At 41.9% G+C, this 21827-nt stretch overlaps 3 protein-coding genes across 8 annotated transcripts in view; 1 reads left to right on the top strand and 2 right to left on the bottom strand.

Annotated features, from left to right (window-relative positions):
* Positions 1-10072, top strand: part of tm7sf2 (transmembrane 7 superfamily member 2) — a 14213-nt gene extending 4141 nt beyond the window's left edge. For 3 of the 5 annotated variants that reach the window (XM_062965325.1, XM_062965321.1, XM_062965326.1), the window contains 7 exons: positions 626-820; positions 2176-2279; positions 4756-4875; positions 4989-5157; positions 6336-6416; positions 6515-6637; positions 9548-10072. In XM_062965325.1, coding sequence (XP_062821395.1) covers positions 626-820; positions 2176-2279; positions 4756-4875; positions 4989-5157; positions 6336-6416; positions 6515-6637; positions 9548-9708 — 953 coding nt within the window. In that variant the 3' untranslated portion in view covers positions 9709-10072. The remainder of the gene's footprint in view (positions 1-625; positions 821-2175; positions 2280-4755; positions 4876-4988; positions 5158-6335; positions 6417-6514; positions 6638-9547) is intronic. The other 2 variants (XM_062965322.1, XM_062965324.1) reach the window with 2 other exon arrangements.
* A 911-nt stretch (positions 10073-10983) lies between these two features.
* On the bottom strand, positions 10984-14842 carry znhit2 (zinc finger HIT-type containing 2). The gene has a single exon (XM_016999133.2). It carries the CDS (start codon positions 14772-14774, stop codon positions 12378-12380), a length of 2397 nt encoding a protein of 798 aa, XP_016854622.2. The 5' UTR covers positions 14775-14842; the 3' UTR covers positions 10984-12377.
* A 1431-nt stretch (positions 14843-16273) lies between these two features.
* Positions 16274-21813, bottom strand: fau (FAU ubiquitin like and ribosomal protein S30 fusion). Of its 2 annotated transcripts, none has more exons than XM_003230216.4 (5): positions 21659-21813; positions 19782-19871; positions 18142-18286; positions 17829-17884; positions 16274-16447 (listed from the first exon to the last, which is right to left on the bottom strand). In XM_003230216.4, exons 2-5 carry the CDS (start codon positions 19854-19856, stop codon positions 16322-16324), a joined length of 402 nt encoding a protein of 133 aa, XP_003230264.1. In that variant the 5' UTR covers positions 19857-19871; positions 21659-21813; the 3' UTR covers positions 16274-16321. The 2 variants fall into 2 exon arrangements, with proteins under 2 accessions (XP_003230264.1, XP_062821397.1); XM_062965327.1 differs by lacking the exon at positions 21659-21813 and adding an exon at positions 21350-21554.
* Positions 21814-21827: the final 14 nt, after the last annotated feature.

Here is a 21827-nt window from a genome sequence, read left to right as displayed (position 1 = left end):
GACATCTCCAGTCGGCTGACAAAGAACAGATGCCAGCCATAAAACCTCAATGACCCTCTGGAATGTGAGAGCCCCTATATAAATGGGCCAAAGAGAAGGTTCTGGCATTCTGTACAATAAAACCTGTTATGTCATGATCTCCACTCTTTGACATCTCCAGTCGGCTGACAAAGAACAAATGCAAGCCATAAAACCTCAATGACCCTCTGGTATGTGAGAGCCCCTATATAAATGGGCCAAAGGGAAGGTTCTGGCATTCTGTACAATAAAACCTGTTATGTCATGATCTCCACTCTTTGACATCTCCAGTCGGCTGACAAAGAACAGATGCCAGCCATAAAACCTCAATGACCCTCTGGAATGTGAGAGCCCCTATATAAATGGGCCAAAGAGAAGGTTCTGGTATTCTGTACAATAAAACCTGTTGGAATCTACCCAGCGTGTGCCTTGGTGCCTTTTCTGGTGAAAGACTGACCCACAGCACAACTGGGAGAAGAGAACCCGACAATGATGTTATTTTTATAATAATTCCAGTAATATATTTAATAGTCTATATATATCATTTTTGATCATCATGCATATATTTATATATATATGTAAATCTTCTCTTTTGTGTCTTTGACAGGCTGCCATGCGCTGGGGGTGACGGGCGTGGTGCTGGGGGCGGGGCTTGCCGGGGGCCTGCGCCTCAGCTACGTCTATGACCACTTCCTGCAGCTGGCCTTCGCGGCCACTCTGGTGGCCTTTGCCCTCAGCCTCCTCCTCTACATCAAGGCCTTGGTGGCCCCCCCATCCGCCTTGGCCCCGGGGGGCAACTCGGGTGAGTTCGGCCGGACATCTGCCGGGAGGGATCACGTTGTGCCTTCCATATATCCATATATATACTAGCTGTGCTCGGCCACGCGTTGCTGTGGCAAAGTGGTGGTGGTATTGGTTAAAAATTGTTGTGTAATGTTTATTTGATGGTATTTGTATTTTTAAATTATTTTTATTGTAAGTTATCTTTTTATTTATTATATTTTATTATTTTGTTGTATTATTTTTAGTTATTTTGTTATAGTATTTTATTGTATTAATTTTTTTAGTGTTTTTAATTATTTTTATTGTATTAACACTAGGCTGAGTGGGTTGCTAGGAGACCAAGTGGGCGGAGCTTAGCCTTCTAAGTGGCAGCAATTGGATAAAAGCAATTATTCCTCTCCCTCTAATTAGGACTTTATTTTTCTTTTCTTTTTGTTGTATCAACCTAGAGCCGTGGATGATGGGTTGTGTTGTCAAATTTCGAGGTTGGGGGGCCTGTAGTTTTGTTGTTTTGTGGGTCGCCGTGATGCCATCACTCTTTTATATATATAGATAGACTAGCTGTGCCCGGCCACGCGTTGCTGTGGCTAGGACTTTATTTTTCTTTTCTTTTTGTTGTATGAACGTAGAGGCGTGGATGAGAGATTGTGCTGTCAATTTTTGAGGTTGTGGGGTGTTTAGTTTAGTTGTTTTGTCCGGTGCCGTGATACCATTACCCTTTTATATATATAGATATACTAGCTGTGCCCGGCCACACGTTGCTGTGGCGAAGTCCGGTGGTATTGGAAATAAAGTATTGAGGAATTGGTGGTAGTTAAGGTAAAGGGTCCCCTGGGCTGAGTGGGTTGCTAGGAGACCAAGTGAGTGGAGCTTAGCCTTCTAACTGGCAACAATTGGATAAAAACCATTATTCCTCTCCCTCTAATTAGGACTTTATTTTTCTTTTCTTTTTGTTGTATCAACCTAGAGGCATGGATGAGGGGTTGTGCTGTCCATTTTCGAGGTTGTGGGGTGTTTAGTTTAGTTGTTTTGTCCGGTGCCGTGATTCCATCACCCTTTTATATATATAGATATATATATACACACACACACTATATATATATATATAGAGGGCACACTCAATCCCACCCATGTCGCATCCAGAACAAACTTGCCCAACATCACAAACTTTAAGTCCTGATGGAGCTTCTTGGGGTCAACCTGGCATGAGGTGAGTTGTAGTTCACCCACAACCTTAGGCATTGGGTACAAATAATCCAGGCAATGCCGGAAACCCTAGCCAGTAATGTAATAATAATCAGACATGTAATAATAAAATAAAACAAAATAATAAATATAACAATCACAATAATCATAATTCCCCCCCCCCTGCAGGGAACCCCGTCTACGACTTCTTCCTGGGCCACGAGCTGAACCCCCGCATTGGCTCCTTCGACCTCAAGTTCTTTTGCGAGATGAGACCCGGTCTCCTGGGATGGGTAAGCCATGGCTCCTATTATTATTAATAATTCATCATCATCATTATTATATTGTGGTTGGACTGGATGACCTTTGGGGGTCCCTTCAAACTCTAGGATTCTATTTATTATTATTATTATTATTATTATTATTATTATTATTATTATTATTATATTGTGGTTGGACTGGATGACCTTTGGGGGTCCCTTCTGACTTTCAGATTCTATATTATTATTATTATTATTATTATTATTATTATTATTATTATTATTATTATTATTATATTGTGGTTGGACTGGATGACCTTTGGGGGTCCCTTCTGACGTTAAGATTCTATTATTATTATTATTATTATTATATTGTGGTTGGACTGGATGACCTTTGGGGGTCCCTTCTGACTTTAAGATTCTATTATTATTATTATTATATTGTGGTTGGACTGGATGACCTTTGGGGGTCCCTTCTGACTTTAAGATTCTATTATTATTATTATTATATTGTGGTTGGACTGGATAACCTTTGGGGGTCCCTTCTGACTTTAAGATTCTATTATTATTATTATTATATTGTGGTTGGACTGGATAACCTTTGGGGGTCCCTTCTGACTTTAAGATTCTATTATTATTATTATTATTATATTGTGGTTGGACTGGATGACCTTTGGGGGTCCCTTCTGACTTTAAGATTCTATTATTATTATTATTATATTGTGGTTGGACTGGATAACCTTTGGGGGTCCCTTCTGACTTTAAGATTCTATTATTATCATTATTATTATTATATTGTGGTTGGACTGGATGACCTTTGGGGGTCCCTTCTGACTTTCAGATTCTATATTATTATTATTATTATTATTATTATTATTATTATTATTATTATTATATTGTGGTTGGACTGGATGACCTTTGGGGGTCCCTTCTGACTTTCAGATTCTATATTATTATTATTATTATTATTATTATTATTATTATTATTATTATTATTATTATTATTATTATATTGTGGTTGGACTGGATGACCTTTGGGGGTCCCTTCTGACTTTAAGATTCTATTATTATTATTATTATATTGTGGTTGGACTGGATGACCTTTGGGGGTCCCTTCTGACGTTAAGATTCTATATTATTATTATTATTATATTGTGGTTGGACTGGATGACCTTTGGGGGTCCCTTCTGACGTTAAGATTCTATTATTATTATTATTATTATTATTATTATTATTATTATTATTATATTGTGGTTGGACTGGATGACCTTTGGGGGTCCCTTCTGACTTTAAGATTCTATTATTATTATTATTATATTGTGGTTGGACTGGATGACCTTTGGGGGTCCCTTCTGACGTTAAGATTCTATATTTTTATTATTATTATATTGTGGTTGGACTGGATGACCTTTGGGGGTCCCTTCTGACGTTAAGATTCTATATTATTATTATTATTATTATTATTATTATTATTATATTGTGGTTGGACTGGATGACCTTTGGGGGTCCCTTCTGACTTTAAGATTCTATTATTATTATTATTATTATTATTATTATTATTATTATTATTATTATTATTATTATTATTATATTGTGGTTGGACTGGATAACCTTTGGGGGTCCCTTCTGACTTTAAGATTCTATTATTATTATTATTATTATATTATAATAATTTTATTTTGTACCCCGCCACCATCTCCCCAGAGGGACTCGGGGCGGCTTACAGATATAAAACCAACATACAATAATATCAAATACAAAAACACACAAATAAATTTAAAAGTGGCAGGGAAGGTGCACTAATAAATTTATTATTATTATTATTAGTATTATTATTAGGGTTGGACTGGATGCCCTTTGGGGGTCCCTTCTTACTCTAGGATTCTATCACTACTGTTTTTGTTGTTATTATTATTATTAGAGTTGGACTGGATGACCTTTGGGGTCCCTTCACACTTTAGGATTCTATTCTGAGTAGTCGTAGCTGCATTAATGTATTATTATTATTATTAGGGTTGTGCTGGATGACCTTTGGGGGTCCCTTTCGACTCTAGGATTCTATCATTATTATTATTATTATTATTATTATGGCTGTGCTGGATGACCTTTGGGGGTCCCTTTCGACTCTAGGATTCTATCATTATTATTATTATTGTTATTATTATGGCTGTGCTGGATGACCTTTGGGGGTCCCTTTCAACTCTAGGATTCTATTATTATTATTATTATTATTATTATTATTATTATTATTATTATTATTATTATGGCTGTGCTGGATGACCTTTGGAGGTCCCTTTCGACTCTAGGATTCTATCATTATTATTATTATTGTTATTATTATGGCTGTGCTGGATGACCTTTGGGGGTCCCTTTCAACTCTAGGATTCTATTATTATTATTATTATTATTATTATTATTATTATTATTATGGCTGTGCTGGATGACCTTTGGAGGTCCCTTTCGACTCTAGGATTCTATCATTATTATTATTATTGTTATTATTATGCAGGCGGTGATCAACATGGGGATGCTGATGAAGGAGGCGGAGGTCCGCGGCAGCCCCTCGCTGGCCATGGTCCTGGTCAACGGCTTCCAGCTGCTGTACGTGGTGGACGCTTTGTGGCACGAGGTAAAAGGGGGCGCCGGCCCTTTAAGGGGGCTCAGGACAGGCTCTCTCTCTCTCTCTCCTCAAGGGGCGAGACTTCTTAAAGGGGCCACGGCCCCCTTTCTTGTGGCTTCCAGGAGGCGGTCTTGACCACCATGGACATCCAGCGGGACGGCTTTGGCTTCATGCTGGCCTTTGGGGACCTGGCCTGGGTGCCCTTCCTCTACAGCCTCCAGGGTCACTTCCTGGTCACTCACCCCCACAGGGTCAGCCTCCCTGCGGCCGCCGGCATCATCCTCCTGAACGGTGAGATCATAATAATATCTAGTAATAATATTAATAAATATTAAATGTAATAATAATAGTAATAATGGCAATACTAATGGCTGGGACACTTTCTGGTCAGACACCCCCACAGGGTCAGCTTCTCTGCAAAATAATTATAATTGTAATAATAATGCTGGAGGCATCATCCTGTCCAACAGTGAGAGAGGGACATATGTATAACAATATAATAATATGAAATAATAATGATATATATATATATATATATATATATATATATATATATATATATATATATAGTAACATATAAAATATATAAGATTACGGTAATATAAATAATAATAATAATAATAACAACAACAATATCTTATACAGTAGAGTCTCACTTATCCAACACTCGCTTCTCCAACGTTCTGGATTAGCCAACGCATTTTTGTAGTCAATGTTTTCAATACATCATGATATTTTGGTGCTAAATTCGTAAATACAGTAATTACTACATAGCATTAATGTGTACTGAACTACTTTTTTTGTTAAATTTATTTTATAACATGATGTTTTGGTGCTTAATTTGTAAAATCATAACTTAATTTGATGTTTAATAGGCTTTTCCTTAATGCCTCCTTATTATCCAACATATTCGCTTATCCAACATTCTGCCAGCCCGTTTATGTTGGATAAGTGAAACTCTGCTGTATATATAAAAGGGTAATGGCGTTTCAGCCTAGGACAAAACAACAAAACTACACATCCCAGAAACACTAAACTTGGCAGCACAACCCCTCATCCATGCCTCTACGTTCATACAACAAAAAGAAAAGGAAAATAAAGTCCTAATTAGAGGGAGAGGAAGAATTGTTTTTATCCAATTGCTGCCAGTTAGAAGGCTAAGCTCCACCCACTTGGTCTCCTAGCAACCCACACAGTCCAGGGGACAGGCAGAGTTAGGCCTTTTCCACAGATTATCTGATTTGAACTGGATTATATGGCAGTGTAGACTCAAGGCCCTTCCACACAGCTATATAACCCATTTATAATGGACTTAATGTCAGGGGAAAACCTTGACCCTTGACCTTAACTACCACCAATTCCTCAAGACTTTATTTCCCAGACCACCAGACTTTGCCACAGCAACGCGTGGCCGGGCACAGCTAGTCTATAATAATCGTCACCACAACCCTGTTTTCCTTGCTTGCCAGGCCTGGGCTACTCCATCTTCCGGGGCGCCAACTCCCAGAAGAACACTTTCCGGCGCAACCCCAACGACCCCCGAGTGGCCGGTGGGTGATCCCTGTGACCCCTTGTCCACACGGCCGGTTTGCCCCACTTTGGCGCTCTTTCCCTGAGTTGTGTCTCTCTCTCTCTCTCTTCCTTGCAGGGCTTCGCACGCTGCCCACGGCCACGGGGAGACGGCTGCTGGTGAGCGGGTGGTGGGGCCTCGTGCGGCACCCCAACTACCTGGGGGACCTCCTCATGGCCTTGGCCTGGTCACTCCCCTGCGGTCAGTCCCTCCGTCCACCCATCGGTCAATCAAGGGCAAAGAGGGAGGGAGGGTCTCAGGAAGCTGCAATCGTCATTATTGCTATTGTTGTTGTTGTTGTTGTTGTTGTAGACTCTCAGGACATTTGGAGACGTTTGCTGGAGGCCAGTGTGAATGTTGTCATTAATCACCTTGATCAGCATTAAATGGCCTTCCAAGCTTCATATCCTGGCCTGAGGGAATCCTTGGTTCAGAGTCATTGCAACATTCACACTGGCCTCCACCAGACAAGAGTTTTCTCCCACCCTGGACCTTCCACAGGTATATAAACCTTCCTTGCTGAGTTTCTCCATACACCTCACAACCTCTGAGGATGCCTGCCATAGATGAGGGTGAAACGTCAAGAGAAAATACTTCTGGAATATGGCCAGACAGCTCGGAAAACATACAACAACCCTGTGATTCCGGCCATGAAAGCCTTCGACAACACAATAATAACAATGCTGATGCCTCTCTCTCCACATTCAATATAATAATAACAACAACAACAACAACAATTGCTGTCTCTGCTTGCAGGACTGACACACACACAGCCTTATTTCCACCCCTTCTACTTCCACACATTCAATATAATAATAATAATAATAATAATAATAATAATAATAATAATAATAATAATAATAATAACAATAATAATTGCTGTCTCTGCTTGCAGGGCTGACACATGCACTGCCCTATTTCCACCCCTTCTACTTCCACACATTCAATATAATAATAATAATAATAATAATAATAATAATAATAATAATAATAATAATAACAACAACAATAATAATTGCTGTCTCTGCTTGCAGGGCTGACACATGCACTGCCCTATTTCCACCCCTTCTACTTCCACACATTCAATATAATAATAATAATAATAATAATAATAATAATAATAATAATAATAATAACAACAACAATAATAATTGCTGTCTCTGCTTGCAGGGCTGACACATGCGCTGCCCTATTTCCACCCCTTCTACTTCCACACATTCAATATAATAATAATAATAATAATAATAATAATAATAATAATAATAATAATAACAACAATAATAATTGCTGTCTCTGCTTGCAGGGCTGACACATGCACTGCCCTATTTCCACCCCTTCTACTTCCACACATTCAATATAATAATAATAATAATAATAATAATAATAATAATAATAATAATAATAACAACAATAATAATTGCTGTCTCTGCTTGCAGGGCTGACACATGCACTGCCCTATTTCCACCCCTTCTACTTCCACACATTCAATATAATAATAATAATAATAATAATAATAATAATAATAATAATAATAATAACAACAACAATAATAATTGCTGTCTCTGCTTGCAGGGCTGACACATGCGCTGCCCTATTTCCACCCCTTCTACTTCCACACATTCAATATAATAATAATAATAATAATAATAATAATAATAATAATAATAATAATAACAACAACAACAATAATAATTGCTGTCTCTGCTTGCAGGGCTGACACATGCGCTGCCCTATTTCCACCCCTTCTACTTCCACACATTCAATATAATAATAATAATAATAATAATAATAATAATAATAATAACAACAACAATAATAATTGCTGTCTCTGCTTGCAGGGCTGACACATGCGCTGCCCTATTTCCACCCCTTCTACTTCCACACATTCAACACAACAATAATAATAATAATTGCTGTTCTTCTTGCAGGGCTGACACACTCGCTGCCTTACTTCCACCCATTCTACTTCTACACATTCAATATAATAATAATAAAAATAATAATAACAATAATAATAATGATTGCTGTTTCTGCTTGCAGAGCTGACGCATGTACTGCCCTACTTCCACCCCTTCTACTTCCAAACATTCAACACAATAACAACAACAATAATAATTGCTGTCTCTGCTTGCAGGGTTGACACACACGCTGCCCTACTTCCACACATTCAATATAATAATAATAGAAATAATAATAATAATAATACAATAGACGTTGACAAAATCATGATCTGCCAACTGCAAAAGGCCACCCTACTGGGATCTGTGCACATCATCCGAAAATACATCACACAGTCCTAGACACTTGGGAAGTGTTCGACTTGTGATTTTGTGATACGAAATCCAGCATGTCTATCTTGTTTGCTGTGTCATAATAAAATAATAATAATAATAATAATAATACATCACACAGTCCTAGACACTTGGGAAGTGTTCGACTTGTGATTTTGTGATACGAAATCCAGCATGTCTATCTTGTTTGCTGTGTCATAATAAAATAATAATAATAATAATAATAATAATAATAATAATAATAATAATACATCACACAGTCCTAGATCCTTGGGAAGTGTTTGACTTGTGATTTTGTGATATGAAATCCAGCATGTCTATCTTGTTTGCTGTGTCATAATAAAATAATAATAATAATAATAATAATAATAATAATAATAATAATAATAATACATCACACAGTCCTAGACCCTTGGGAAGTGTTTGACTTGTGATTTTGTGATATGAAATCCAGCATGTCTATCTTGTTGGTGTGTCATAATATAATAATAATAATATATACACACATGCTTTGTGTGTGTGTGTTTGTGTGTATACACATGCACACACACACACACATGAATATATATAATATTAATATTATGTTGTAATACAATGTAATAATAATTATAATTCACTATTATAATTGTATATTTATATTAAATGCAATATTACTAATAATATTGCAATGCAGTCGTATAATATAATATATTGTATGTATATATACTTGTAAACCGCCCTGGGTCCCCTTTGGGTGAGAAGGGCGGGATATAAATGTCGCTAATAAATAAATAAATAAATAAATGATGATGATGATGATGCTTGCTGTCTCTGCTTGCAGGTCTGACCCACGCGCTGCCCTACTTCTACCCGGCCTACTTCCTGCTGCTGCTGCTGCACCGGGAGGCCCGGGACGAGCGGCACTGCCTGGGCCAGTACGGCCTGGCCTGGGGGGAGTATTGCCGGAAGGTCCCCTTCCGCATCCTGCCCTACGTTTACTGAAGATGCGCAAGAGGCGCTGGCTTATCCATGGCATTTCCTCGTTGCTTCTGTCGTCACAACATGGGGGGGGGGACTTGATCCCGCTGCCAACTGTCCTGCAAATTTGGCTCTAGTTTTGCAATGAATGAGCCTCAACCACGTTGACAATACGGCGGTCACAAAAACAAAGTTTATGGAGCATAACAATGACTTTCAAATTAAGGACCGCACCATTAAACAGGAAATAACACTTCCAAACCAGGAACAACTTTTGTGATTGTTTACAATTATTAGATCCTTTTGGCCTGCGATAAAGACTAAAGGCTTGGTTTGCAATGGGAGCCTCTAAGGGAAGCTATTAATAAAAGGTCTTATTTATAAAATATTCACTCCGTCGAACTCTTAATTCAATCTATATATATATATAAAAGGGTAATGAAATTTCCGCCTAGGACAAAACAACAAAACCACACATCCCAGAAACACTAAACCTGGCAGCACAACCCCTCATCCATGCCTCTACGTTCATACAACAAAAAGTAAAGAAAAATAAAGTCCTAATTAGAGGGAGAGGAATAATTGTTTTTATCCAATTGCTGCCAATTAGAAGGCCCACTTGGTCTCCTAGCAACCCACTCAGCCCAGGGCACAGGCAGAGTTAGGCCTCACTTAGGCCTCTTCCACACTGCCTATAAAATACAGATTATCTTATTTGAACTGGATTATATGGCAGTGTAGACTCAAGGCCCTTCCACGCAGCTATATAACCCATTTATAATCTTATATTATCTGCTTTGAACTGGATTATCTTGACTCCACACTGCCATATAATCCACTTCAGTGTGCATTTTATCCAGCTGTGTAATTGCATTAAGAGATGCAGCACCTTCTATTAACTTAGAACCTTTACAAACCCTTCAATGCCACCAAAGGTAAAGGGATGATGGGCTCCAGAGTCCACAAAGGACCAGCTTCAACACAATGAAAGGCCTTGGAGTCCTCGATACACACACTTCAAGGCAACCAAAGGCAAAGAACGCTGGGAGTCAGAGTCTTCCATACATAGGCTTCAACACAACCAAATATGAGGACTGCTGGGCTTTGTTGTCCTCAATGGAGGCCCTTCAACACAACTAAAGGTGAGGAATTCTGAGCCTTGGAGTCCTTAGGATTATTAGGCAATGGAGTCCCCAATGCAAGCCATTCAACACAACTAAAAATGATGGATGCTGGGCCTTGGAGTCCCCAATGGAAACCTTCAACCCAAGCCAAGGTGAGGAACGCAACACTGAAGCCTTCAATGAAAACTCTTTAATAAAACCAAAGGTGAGGAACGCTGGGCATCAGAGTCCTCAATACAGACACTTCAATAGAACCAATGGCGAGGACTGCTGGGCCTTGGAGTCCTCAATGGAAACCTTTCAACACAACTAAAGGTATGGATACATAGACTCCAATGTACGCAAAGGTAAGGAATGTTGGGCTTTGGAGTCCTCAAGGGACATGTTTCAACATAACCAAAGGGCTAAGAGTGATGGGCCCTGGAGTCCACAATACATGAGCTTCAATAGAAGCAAAGGTGAGGAACACTGGGTCTTGGAGACCTCACTGGTGTCCTCAATAGATACGCTTCAATGGAAGCAATGGTCAGGAACGCTAGGCCTTGTAGTCCTCAATTGAAGTGCCGCATAGGCACTTCAACAGAACCAATGCTGAGGAACACTGGGCTTTGTAATCCATGACTGACAGGCTTCAACACCATGAAAGGTGAGGAATGCTAGGCAATTGAGTCTTAAATGGCCATGTTTCAATACAACTAATAGTTGAGAAGGCTGAGCTTTGGAGTCCTCAATGGAAGCCATTCAAGACAATCGATTGACACTGAGAAATGCTAGGCCTTGGGAGTCCTCAAAGGACATGCTTTAATAGAACCAAAGTTGAGGAATGCTGGGCCTTGGAGTCCTTGATTGACAGGCTTCAACATAATGACAGGTGAAGAATGCTGGGCCTTGTAGTCCTCAACAGCCATGTTTCAACCCAACGAAAGGAGTGCTTGATTGACAGGCTTCAACACAATGACAGATGAAGAATGCTGGGCCTTGTAGTCCTCAACAGCCATGTTTCAACCCAACGAAAGGAGAGGAGTGCTTGATTGACAGGCTTCAACATAATGACAGATGAAGAATGCTGGGCCTTGTAGTCCTCAACAGCCATGTTTCAACCCAACGAAAGGAGAGGAGTCCTTGATTGACAGGCTTCAACATAATGACAGGTGAAAATGCTGGGCCTTGTAGTCCTCAACAGCCATGTTTCAACCCAATGAAAGGAGAGGAGCGCTTGATGGACAGGCTTCAACATAATGACAGGTGAAAATGCTGGGCTTTGTAGTCCTCAACAGCCATGTTTCAACCAACGAAAGGAGAGGAGTCCTTGATTGACAGGCTTCAACACAATGACAGGTGAAGAATGCTGGGCCTTGTAGTCCTCAACAGCCATGTTTCAACCAATGAAAGAAGAGGAGTCCTTGATTGACAGGCTTCAACACAATGACAGGTGAAGAATGCTGGGCCTTGTAGTCCTCAACAGCCATGTTTCAACCCAACGAAAGGAGAGGAGTCCTTGATGGACAGGCTTCAAAGTAACCAATGGCGAGGGATGCTGGGTGTTGTAGTCCTGGCTGGGCCATGTATTCAGTCCAGCTCCTCAATGAGGGCCTTCTTCTCCTTCTCCATTGGTGGCCTCTTCCCCCGCCACTTCCTCTCCAGCCCCCTCCGCAGGGCGGCCACTTCCTGTCCCGCCTCCCTCTGGCCCCGCCCCTCTTCCCGCGCGGCCAGTGCGAGGAGGCGCAGCTGCCCTTCGTTCTCATTGGCCCAGGAGAGCAGGAAGGCGCACTTCTTCCCGGCCCGGAAGGCCCTGCTCCGGTCGGCCTGCGCCATCCGCTTCCGGCCCTTGCGGAGGAGCCTGCCCAGGTGGCTCAGGGCCGCCAGGAGAAAGGCCTTCTGGGAAAGCAGCCTGGCCACCGCGGCCATGGCCCCGCCCCGCCCCAGGGGGCATTCTGGGTAACGCCGGTCCGCGATGGCCCTCGAGGCGTCCTGCAGGGCCTCCGAGACGGACCCGTAAGGCCTCGGGGAGGGTCCCAGGGAGGGGCAGACGTCCAGGAGGGTCTCGCAGAACTCGCAGAGCAGCGTCTCCTCCTCCTCGTCCTCGACCTCCCCGTTGTAGAGGGACAAGCAGTAGGCGTAGCCGTACAGGAGGCCCGGGAGCTGGAGCCCGGCGGCGGGAGAGGCCGAGACCCCGAAGGAGCACAACGGGGGGATCGCCCGAGGGATCGAGCGCAGCAGCCGAGAGGCTTCCGCCCCACACACAGGCCTCCGGGGGCCTTGCAAGGCACCCTGGGGACCCCGCTCACCAACGAGATCCCGTCCTCCTGCTTCTAATGGATCCTGGGGATCCCTTGCCTCAACTAATGTCTTCTGGGGATCCCTTTCTTCAACAAAAGAGCCTCGTAATGGCTTCTTGGGATCCATGTTGTCAACGAAAACACGATCTTCTGCTTCTGATGGATTCTGGGGACCCGTTTTCTCAATGAAAGCACCTCGTAATGGCTTCTGGGGATCCCTTTCCTCAACGAAAGTGCATTGCAATGGCTTCTTGGGATCCATTTTGTCAACGAAAACATGATCCTCTGCTTCTGATGGCTTCTGAGGATCCATTTCCTCGATTAAAACACCTTGTAATGGCTTCTGGGGATCCCTTTTGTCGATGAAAACATGTTTTTCTCTTTGCAATGGGTTCTGGGGATCTGCTTCCTCACTTGGACCACGTTTGTCTGCTCCTAATGGATCCCGAGGATCCACTTCCCCAAGGAAAGGGGCTTGTATCGGATTCTGGGGCTCCATTTGCTCAGTGAGATCACCTTCCGTTTGTAAAGACTTTTGGGGATCCCTTTCACCAATGAAAGCCCGTCCTTCTGCTTCTAATGGATTCTGAGGACCTGTTTCCTCCACGGAAGCCCGTTTTCCTCCTCCGAAAGGCTCCTGGGGATCGGTTTCCTCCATAAAAGTACCTTCCAATGGCTTCTGAGGATCCATTTTCTCAAGGAGATCACAATCTTTGCCTTCTGTGTGCTTCTGGCGATCCCTTTCTTCAATAAGGTCACATTCTAAAGGCTTCTGGAGATCAGTTTTCTCAATTAGATCCTGGTCTCTGCCTTCTGAGTGCTTCTGGGGATCCACTTCTTCAACTAAAACACCCTGCAATGGCTTCTGGGGATCCCTTTCCTCAAGGAAAGCACATGTTTTTGGTTCTAAAGACTTCTGGGGATCCCTTTCATCAATAAGATCACATCCTGATATATTCTGGAGATCAGTTTTCTCGATTAGATCCCGGTCTCTGCCTTCTCTGCGCTTCTGGGGATCCCTTTCCTCAAGGAAAGCACGTACTTTTGGTTCTAAAGGCTTCTGGGGATCCCTTTCCTCAATGAGATCACATTCTAAAGGCTTCTGAGGATCCGTTTTCTCCATCAGATCCCGGTCTCTGCCTTCTGGGTGCTCCTGGGGATCCACTTCTTCAACTAAACCACCCTGCAATGGCTCCTGGGGGTCCCTTTCCTCAACTAGACCCCGTTCTCCTGGATTCCGGGGATCCACTTCCCGGACGAGGGCGGGCGGGGCTGCTGCTTCCCACCAGGGCGTCCAAAGAGGCACCAGGGACGCGGCCGCCCCGCTGCTCAGGAGTTTCCTGAAGGCCTTTTGCTCTTCCAGGGTCAGCTCCTCCCACAACTCTTCTTCCTCCGGGCCGAGGCCTACCTGGGCCTGCTCATCCCCGGGCTCGCGTAGTTCCCTCAGCCGCCAAAGGGCCTCCCTGACCCGGTCGCGCGAGGCCGCGTCGCCCCGCAGGCCTTGCAGCCGGAGCCGGAGCTCGCGGTCCCGGAAGTCCCGGGCGCAGGAGCCGTGGCCGTGGTAGCACGGCACCGAGCAGAAGCGGAGCAGGCACCGCGGGCACGTGTACGGCGCCCGCCGCGAGGGACAGAAACCGCACGGAAGGTCGTCCTCGCCGGCGCCGGGCCTCGAACTCGCCGGCTCCATGCTCGACGGAAACAGCCGAAGGGCCTTCGGGAAGTTCCGCCCCCTTTCGGGAGATGCTGCCTCCTCAACCCCATCCAATCAGAGGTTTCGTTCCGCCCAATTTGAGGCGGGGCTTCGGGTCTTTCCGACAACACGCCGCTATCATTTGTAAAACCTTGGTTTCCCTTCGGGCCTTTCCGTCCACATTTCCGCTCTCATTCGGAGAACCGGGCATTCCTGTCAACGCTCCCGCCCCCGTTCGGAAAGCCGCCTTTCCTTCGCTTCGGGCGTTTCCGTCAATGCTCACGAGCTCCACTCGATTTCGGGCCTTTCCGTCAGTTCTCAGTTTCTCGCTCCTTTCACTTCGGGCGTTTCCGTCGATTTGGAAGTTTATTTAAATTTATATGCCGCCCTTCTCACTCCCAAGGGGACTCAGAGCGGCTTAGAAATTAAATTTACATACAATATTATGAGTATAGTACAATACTGGTAATAAATTTCAATATATTGTAATATTATTAGTAATATTACATGTAAAATATAATCTATAATTAATATTATATTGTATTATTAATATTATGAATATTATATGTATTATATGTATTGCTTCATGCAAGTTTAGATTGCATAAAATAACCTTCAGGCTATACGTGTGTGTGTATATATATATGTGCAATTACACATCCAAATCCCATGTGGTGTGTGTATATATATATATTTTGGATATGGAATTGCATATACATATATATTGTAATTGCACACACACACACATATATACACATACATATACACAATATAAGGATTTTTGTTGCGTAATTACATCTATTTTGTAATTGCCTATATATATGTGTGTGTAATTGCAATATGTACCATATATGTAATTACATAACAAAATTCCCTATAGTATGTGCATATATATATATATATATATGCAATTACAATATGTGTGTATATGCGATTATATATCCAAAATCCTTATATATAAACATGTAAATGCAATTACTCTCTCTCTCTCTCTCTATATATATATATACACACACACACACAATTACTATATATAATTACATATCCAAAATCTCACAGAACACATCGTTCATAGTGATAATCTGGTTTTTATGTATTTGTTTGTCCTGCATGTGAAAGAGATTACATAAAAATAAAACACATACCTATATGAAAAACATAATTTTCTGCAGGAAGCAGTCAGGCTTTGAAGCTGCAAGGCTATTCGGTCCTAATCAAGGTGGCCAATGGCTACATTCACACTGGCCTCAGGCAGACCAGAGTTCTTTCTTTCTCCCACCCTGGACATTATTCCCCACTTGCCTAGTTTCCAACAGAACCTCTGAGGATGCCTGTTGTAGATGTGGGCGAAATGTCAGGAGAGAATGCTTCTGGAACAATAGCCAGACAGCCCGGAAAACTCACAGCAACACTATTATAATAATAATGTTTTCATATTTACTGTACGCATTGTATGTTGATCTGTTTGGACAGGTAACCAATAAAAAGTATTGTGGTGATGATTACGATGTATTTATTTATTGATCAGACAGTTGTCACGGAGCCTAGGAGTTGGCGTTGGGCCCCTTCTTCTTGCCGAAGCCGGGCACCACGTTGACGAAGCGCCGGTTGTACTGCATGCGCCGCTTGGCCCGCCCCGTCTTCTTCTTCTTCTTCTCCTGCTTCGCCACCTATAGAAGGAAGCGATATATACATTGCATACACCGAGCTGGAAGGGAACCCCAAAGGACATCCAGAGCAGCCCCTTCTATCTATATATATATCTATATATATAAAAGAGTGATGGCATCACGGCAGCGGACAAAACAACAAAGTAAACACCCCACAACCTCGAAAATGGACAGCACAACCCCTCATCCATGCCTCTAGGTTGATACAACAAAAAGAAAAGAAAAATAAAGTCCTAATTAGAGGGAGAGGAATAATTGTTTTTATCCCATTGCTGCCAGTTAGAAGGCTAAGCTCCACTCACTTGGTCTCCTAGCAACCCACTCTGCCCAGGGGACCCTTTTCCTTAACTACCACCAATTCCTCAATACTTTATTTCCCATAACACAATACTTTGCCACAGCAACGCGTGGCCGGGCTCAGCTAGTGTGTATATATAAAAGGGTAATGAAATTTCGGCCTAGGACAAAACAACAAAACGACACATCCTAGAAACACTAAACTTGGCAGCACAACCCCTCATCCATGCCTCTACGTTCATACAACAAAAATAAAATAAAAATTAAGTCCTCATTAGAGGGAGAGAAATAATAATAATAATAATAATAATAATAAACTTTATTTATACCCCGCCACCATCTCCCCAACGGGGACTCGGGGCAGCTTACATGGGGCCATGCCCAGAACAATACAATATAACAAAATATAAACAAAACAACAAATCATAACACATTAAACAATACAATAAAAGAAAATATACACTACAATAAACAAAATCAAAAAAACAGTAGAACAATAAAACCAAGGGTGGGCCACATGAACACTAGGAATAATTGTTTTTATCGAATTGCTGCCAGTTAGAAGGCTAAGCTCCGCCCACTTGGTCTCCTAGCAACCCACTCAGCCCAGGGGACAGGTAGAGTTAGGCCTCACTTAGGCCTCTTCCACACTGCCTATAAAATACAGATTATCAGATTTGAATTGGATTATATTAGCACAGTGCAATACTGGTAATAAATTACTATATTGCACTGTATCAATATGTTGTAATATTATTAGTATTATATCGTATTACAATAATATTATGAATATTATATGTATACACAACATGTTATAATTATTATATATTACTGTAAATTATATTGTGTGTGTGTGTATATATATATATATATACACACACATACACACATATAAACACATACACATATATGTGTGTGTGTCTATATATATAGATAGATAGATAGATAGATAGACAGACAGACAGACACACACACACACACAAAACTGCTCAAGTCCAAACCTCCTCCTGCCATAACGGAAGACGTCATCCAAGCCCCCCGACTCTAATAAACGAATAATAAAGTGTCCCATTTCAAGGCTTACCTTCGGGGTCTGGCCCCTCACCTTCCCAGCACGGGCCAAAGAGCCATGGACCTTCCCTGCGGAGGAGGGGAAACAAAGAGGAAAATTATGGCCCATGCACTCACATATTATTATTATTATTATTATTATTAGACTCTAGTGTTGAACGAATGCCACTGAGGCCACTTGCTATGGAATCATGGGATGTGTAGTTTGGCGGTGCGTCCATGACAGAGCATTGAGCCACAGCAAGTAAAGGGGGGTGTCCATGGTCACCCAAAGGCCACTGCCGTCCCATCGGTGCCCCCCATAAAGGCAGGGGAGCCGTCCTTACCGCCCAGCATGCGCGCGGCCACCTCCAGGGTGCCGTGGGGGGCCACCCCGCACTGTCCAATCACGGCATCGTCCTCCAAGGGGGCCCCTCCCAAGAGAAGCACCTGCTCCTCCGCGACAAGGCCCGACAAGGACTGGATCTGGGCCTGGAAGGGAAGAAGAAGAAACAGCCACCGGGCCTCTGAGAAGCAGACAGACAGGAAGCAAGAGGCCTCTCCCTCCTCCCTATCTATTTGGCTTTCCATCTATATTTACATCTATTCATCCATTCATCTCTATTATCTATTTTTCCTTCTTTCTATCCAGCCATACCTACCTTTCTATCTACAGTAGAGTCTCACTTATCCAAGCTAAACGGGCCAACAGAAGCTTGGATAAGCGAATATCTTGGATAATAAGGAGGGATTAAGGAAAAGCCTATTAAACATCAAATTAGGTTATGATTTTACAAATTAAGCACCAAAACATCCTGTTATACAACAAATTTGACAGAAAAAGCAGTTCAATACGCAGTCATGTTATGTTGTAATTACTGTTTTTATGAATTTAGCACCAAAATATCATGATATATTGAAAACATTGACTACAAAAATGGCTTGGATAATCCAGAAACTTAGATAAGTGAGACTCTACTGTATCTATCTTATCTATTCATTTTTCTATCTACCTATTCACCAGTTACCTAGACTATGCATTCCATACATAACTTTTTTTAAAAAATACAGATTTATTTATTTTTTAAAACACAAAAAATACATACCGCAGACATACAAAACATTTACAATTCCCACCACCAACACGAGGATTGTTTTCTTTTTACATATTCGTTTCTTTGTGAGACAATCTTTATATCTTTATCCATTTCCATCCTACATACTAAATAACATTTGTATCTTATTTCTTATGGCATGATCTCCAGATTGATTCATGATATAGTTCTTTACCCTTGTCCATCTTTCTTCCATCTCTCTTGTTCTATTTTCATTAGTTTTTACAACATTTAGTTTCACATTCATAATTTCAAATTCCATTTGCTCCACCATATATTGGTATCATTTACTCACTGACCATTTGGATTTATCTTTCCACCCTAATACTATTACTGCTTGTGCACATTCAATTATTGCTTCTTTTATTTACCTTTTATTTCCCATTTCCTCTCTTTTCCCTAATACCGCAATTTCTTTTGTTATGACCCACTCATTTCCTAGTACAGTAGAGTCTCACTTATCCAACACTCGCTTATCCAATGTTCTGGATTATCCAACACATTTTTGTAGTCAATGTTTTCAATATATCATGATATTTTGGTGCTAAATTCGTAAATACAGTAATTACAACATAACCTTACTGCGTATTGAACTACTTTTTCTATCAAATTTGTTGTATAACATGATGTTTTGGTGCTTAATTTGTAAAACCATAACCTAATTTGATGTTTAATAGGCTTTTCCTTAATCTCTCCTTATTATCCAACATATTCGCTTATCCAACGTTCTGCCGGCCCGTTTACGTTGGTTAAGTGAGACTCTACTGTATTTTATTTGACTCGTTTTGTATAGTCTGCCAAAAATATTGTACATATTCACATTCCCACATCATGTGCATAAACCACCCTTTCTGCATTCTGTAATAACATACCTTAATCTGTGCAACGGTTTCCTGCCCCGAGACCTCGAGGGCATGGAGACTCTGAGCGCGAACAAAGAGCTGCATGGCGGCAAAAGAGACCTGGGAGAGAGAGAGAAGGAGACAGCTGAGTTTATTTCCCCCAAAATGGAGGAAGGGGGTAAAGTCCACTGGAAAAGGCCGGCTTGACTCCAGAGAGTCAAAGAGTTATGACATTTATTGGCAGAGCTTCGCTTGCAAAGGAAAAGAACATCTGGGTTGACTTTCTGCAAAATTAGAGGGACACCCAAGTCGTTTGGGGAGGAATCCATTGAAACATAGATTTTAAATTGTATTGAAATGCTTTATATCTCCTTGTGGAAATAACGGGGTATAAATAAACATAATAATGTGTTGTCGAAGGCTATCGTGGCCGGAATCACTGGGTTGCTGTGTGGCCATGTTCCAGAAACATTCTCTCCTGACATTTCGCCCACATCTATGGCAGGCAACCCCAGAGGTTGTGAGGTCTGTTGGAAACTAGTCAATTGGGGTTTATATATATATATATATCCCTGTGGAATGATGTCTGTTGGAGGCAAGTGGGAATGTTGCAATTGGCCAGCTTGATTAGCATTTTCGTGTCAGGAGCTTGGATAAGTGAGAGTCTACTGTATATGTTTTAAATTTATATGTTGTAATTTTATATTGTATTGAGTAGTTTTAATTGATTTTATGTATCGTTTGATATAGTTTTTGTGTGGGCATCGAATTGTTGCCATTTTTTGTAAGCCACCCTGAGTCCCTTCAGGTGAGAAGGGTGGGATACAAATGTTGGAAATAAATTAGGGTAATAAAATTTCGGCCTAGGACAAAACAACAAAACTAAACATCCCAGAAACACTAAACTTGGCAGCACAACCCCTCATCCATGCCTCTACGTTCATACAACAAAAAGAAAAGAAAAATAAAGTCCTCATTAGAGGGAGAGGAATAATTGTTTTTAGCCAATTGCTGCCAGTTAGAAGGCTAAGCTCTGCCCACTTGGTCTCCTAGCAAGCCACTCAGCCCAGAGTACAGGCAGAGTTAGGCCTCTTCCCCACTGCCTATAAAATACAGATTATCTGATTTTAACTGGATTATATGGCAGTGTAGACTCAAGGCCCTTCCACACAGCTATATAACCCATTTATAATCTTTGAACTGGATTATCTTGACTCCACACTGCCATATAATCCACTTCAGTGTGCAGTCAGACACAACTGGACTTAATGTCAGGAGAAAACCTTGACCCTTTACCTTCACTACCACCAATTCCTCAATACTTTATTTCCCATAACAACATACTTCGCCACAGCAACGCGTGGCCGGGCACAGCGTGTGTGTGTGTATATATATATATATATATAATAAAACAATATAGCTTGGATATGTGACTCTACTGTAGTTGGAAGAATCCTCATGGGCCAACCATTCTGTCAAGAAGCAGGAAATCGCATTCAAAGCAACCCTGACAGATGGCCATCCAGCCTGTACTTAAAAGGAGATGGTGGCGGGATATAAATAAAGTTTTATTATTATTATTAAGAGGCTCCACACACCCCGAGGCAGGGAGTTCCACCGCTGAACAGCTCTCTCTCTCTCTCACAGTGGGGAAGTTCTTCCTAATGTTCAGGCGGAATCTCCTTCCTTTCCTGTAGTTTGAAGGCCTTGTTCCCTCGCGTCCTCCTCGCTACGATTTCCCCTCACAAATTGATCCGGGGCCCTGATCCATGGCCCTCATCCCCGCCTTGTCTTGTTTACAAATAACCTAACTATGAGATGGACAGCGAGGAAGAGACAAAACACAAATGTCTCTAAATAAGGAAGGAAATAAACCTCGGAGGCCTCTTCCTGAGGGACTCACTCACCTTCCACGCGAGGCGCCAAGATGGAGGCCGGGAAGAAAAGGAAGTTGGAAACAGGCCGGAAGTGGAGGGGCGGGGCCCTGACCAAGGCAGGCGCAAGGGGAGAAACTTAGGCCAAAGTCTCGCGAGACCTGGCCCAGCAGTCCCTACGTATTATGTAAAATATCGCGAG

Source organism: Anolis carolinensis, unplaced genomic scaffold, assembly GCF_035594765.1.
Source record: "Anolis carolinensis isolate JA03-04 unplaced genomic scaffold, rAnoCar3.1.pri scaffold_14, whole genome shotgun sequence".
Taxonomy (NCBI): Eukaryota; Metazoa; Chordata; class Lepidosauria; order Squamata; family Dactyloidae; genus Anolis; species Anolis carolinensis.
This window is presented reverse-complemented; position numbering and strand designations above follow the sequence as displayed.

Coding starts and splice junctions, on each gene's coding strand:
- znhit2 (XM_016999133.2), bottom strand. CDS start 14,774: ATGGAGCCGGCGAGTTCGAGGCCCGGCGCCGGCGAGGACGACCTTCCG.
- fau (XM_003230216.4), bottom strand. CDS start 19,856: ATGCAGCTCTTTGTTCGCGCTCAGAGTCTCCATGCCCTCGAGGTCTCG. Junction 18,287..19,781: donor AAACCGTTGCACAGATTAAG/GTATGTTATTAC, acceptor CTTCCCTTCCAG/GCCCAGATCCAGTCCTTGTC. Junction 17,885..18,141: donor GGCCGCGCGCATGCTGGGCG/GTAAGGACGGCT, acceptor CCTCCTCCGCAG/GGAAGGTCCATGGCTCTTTG.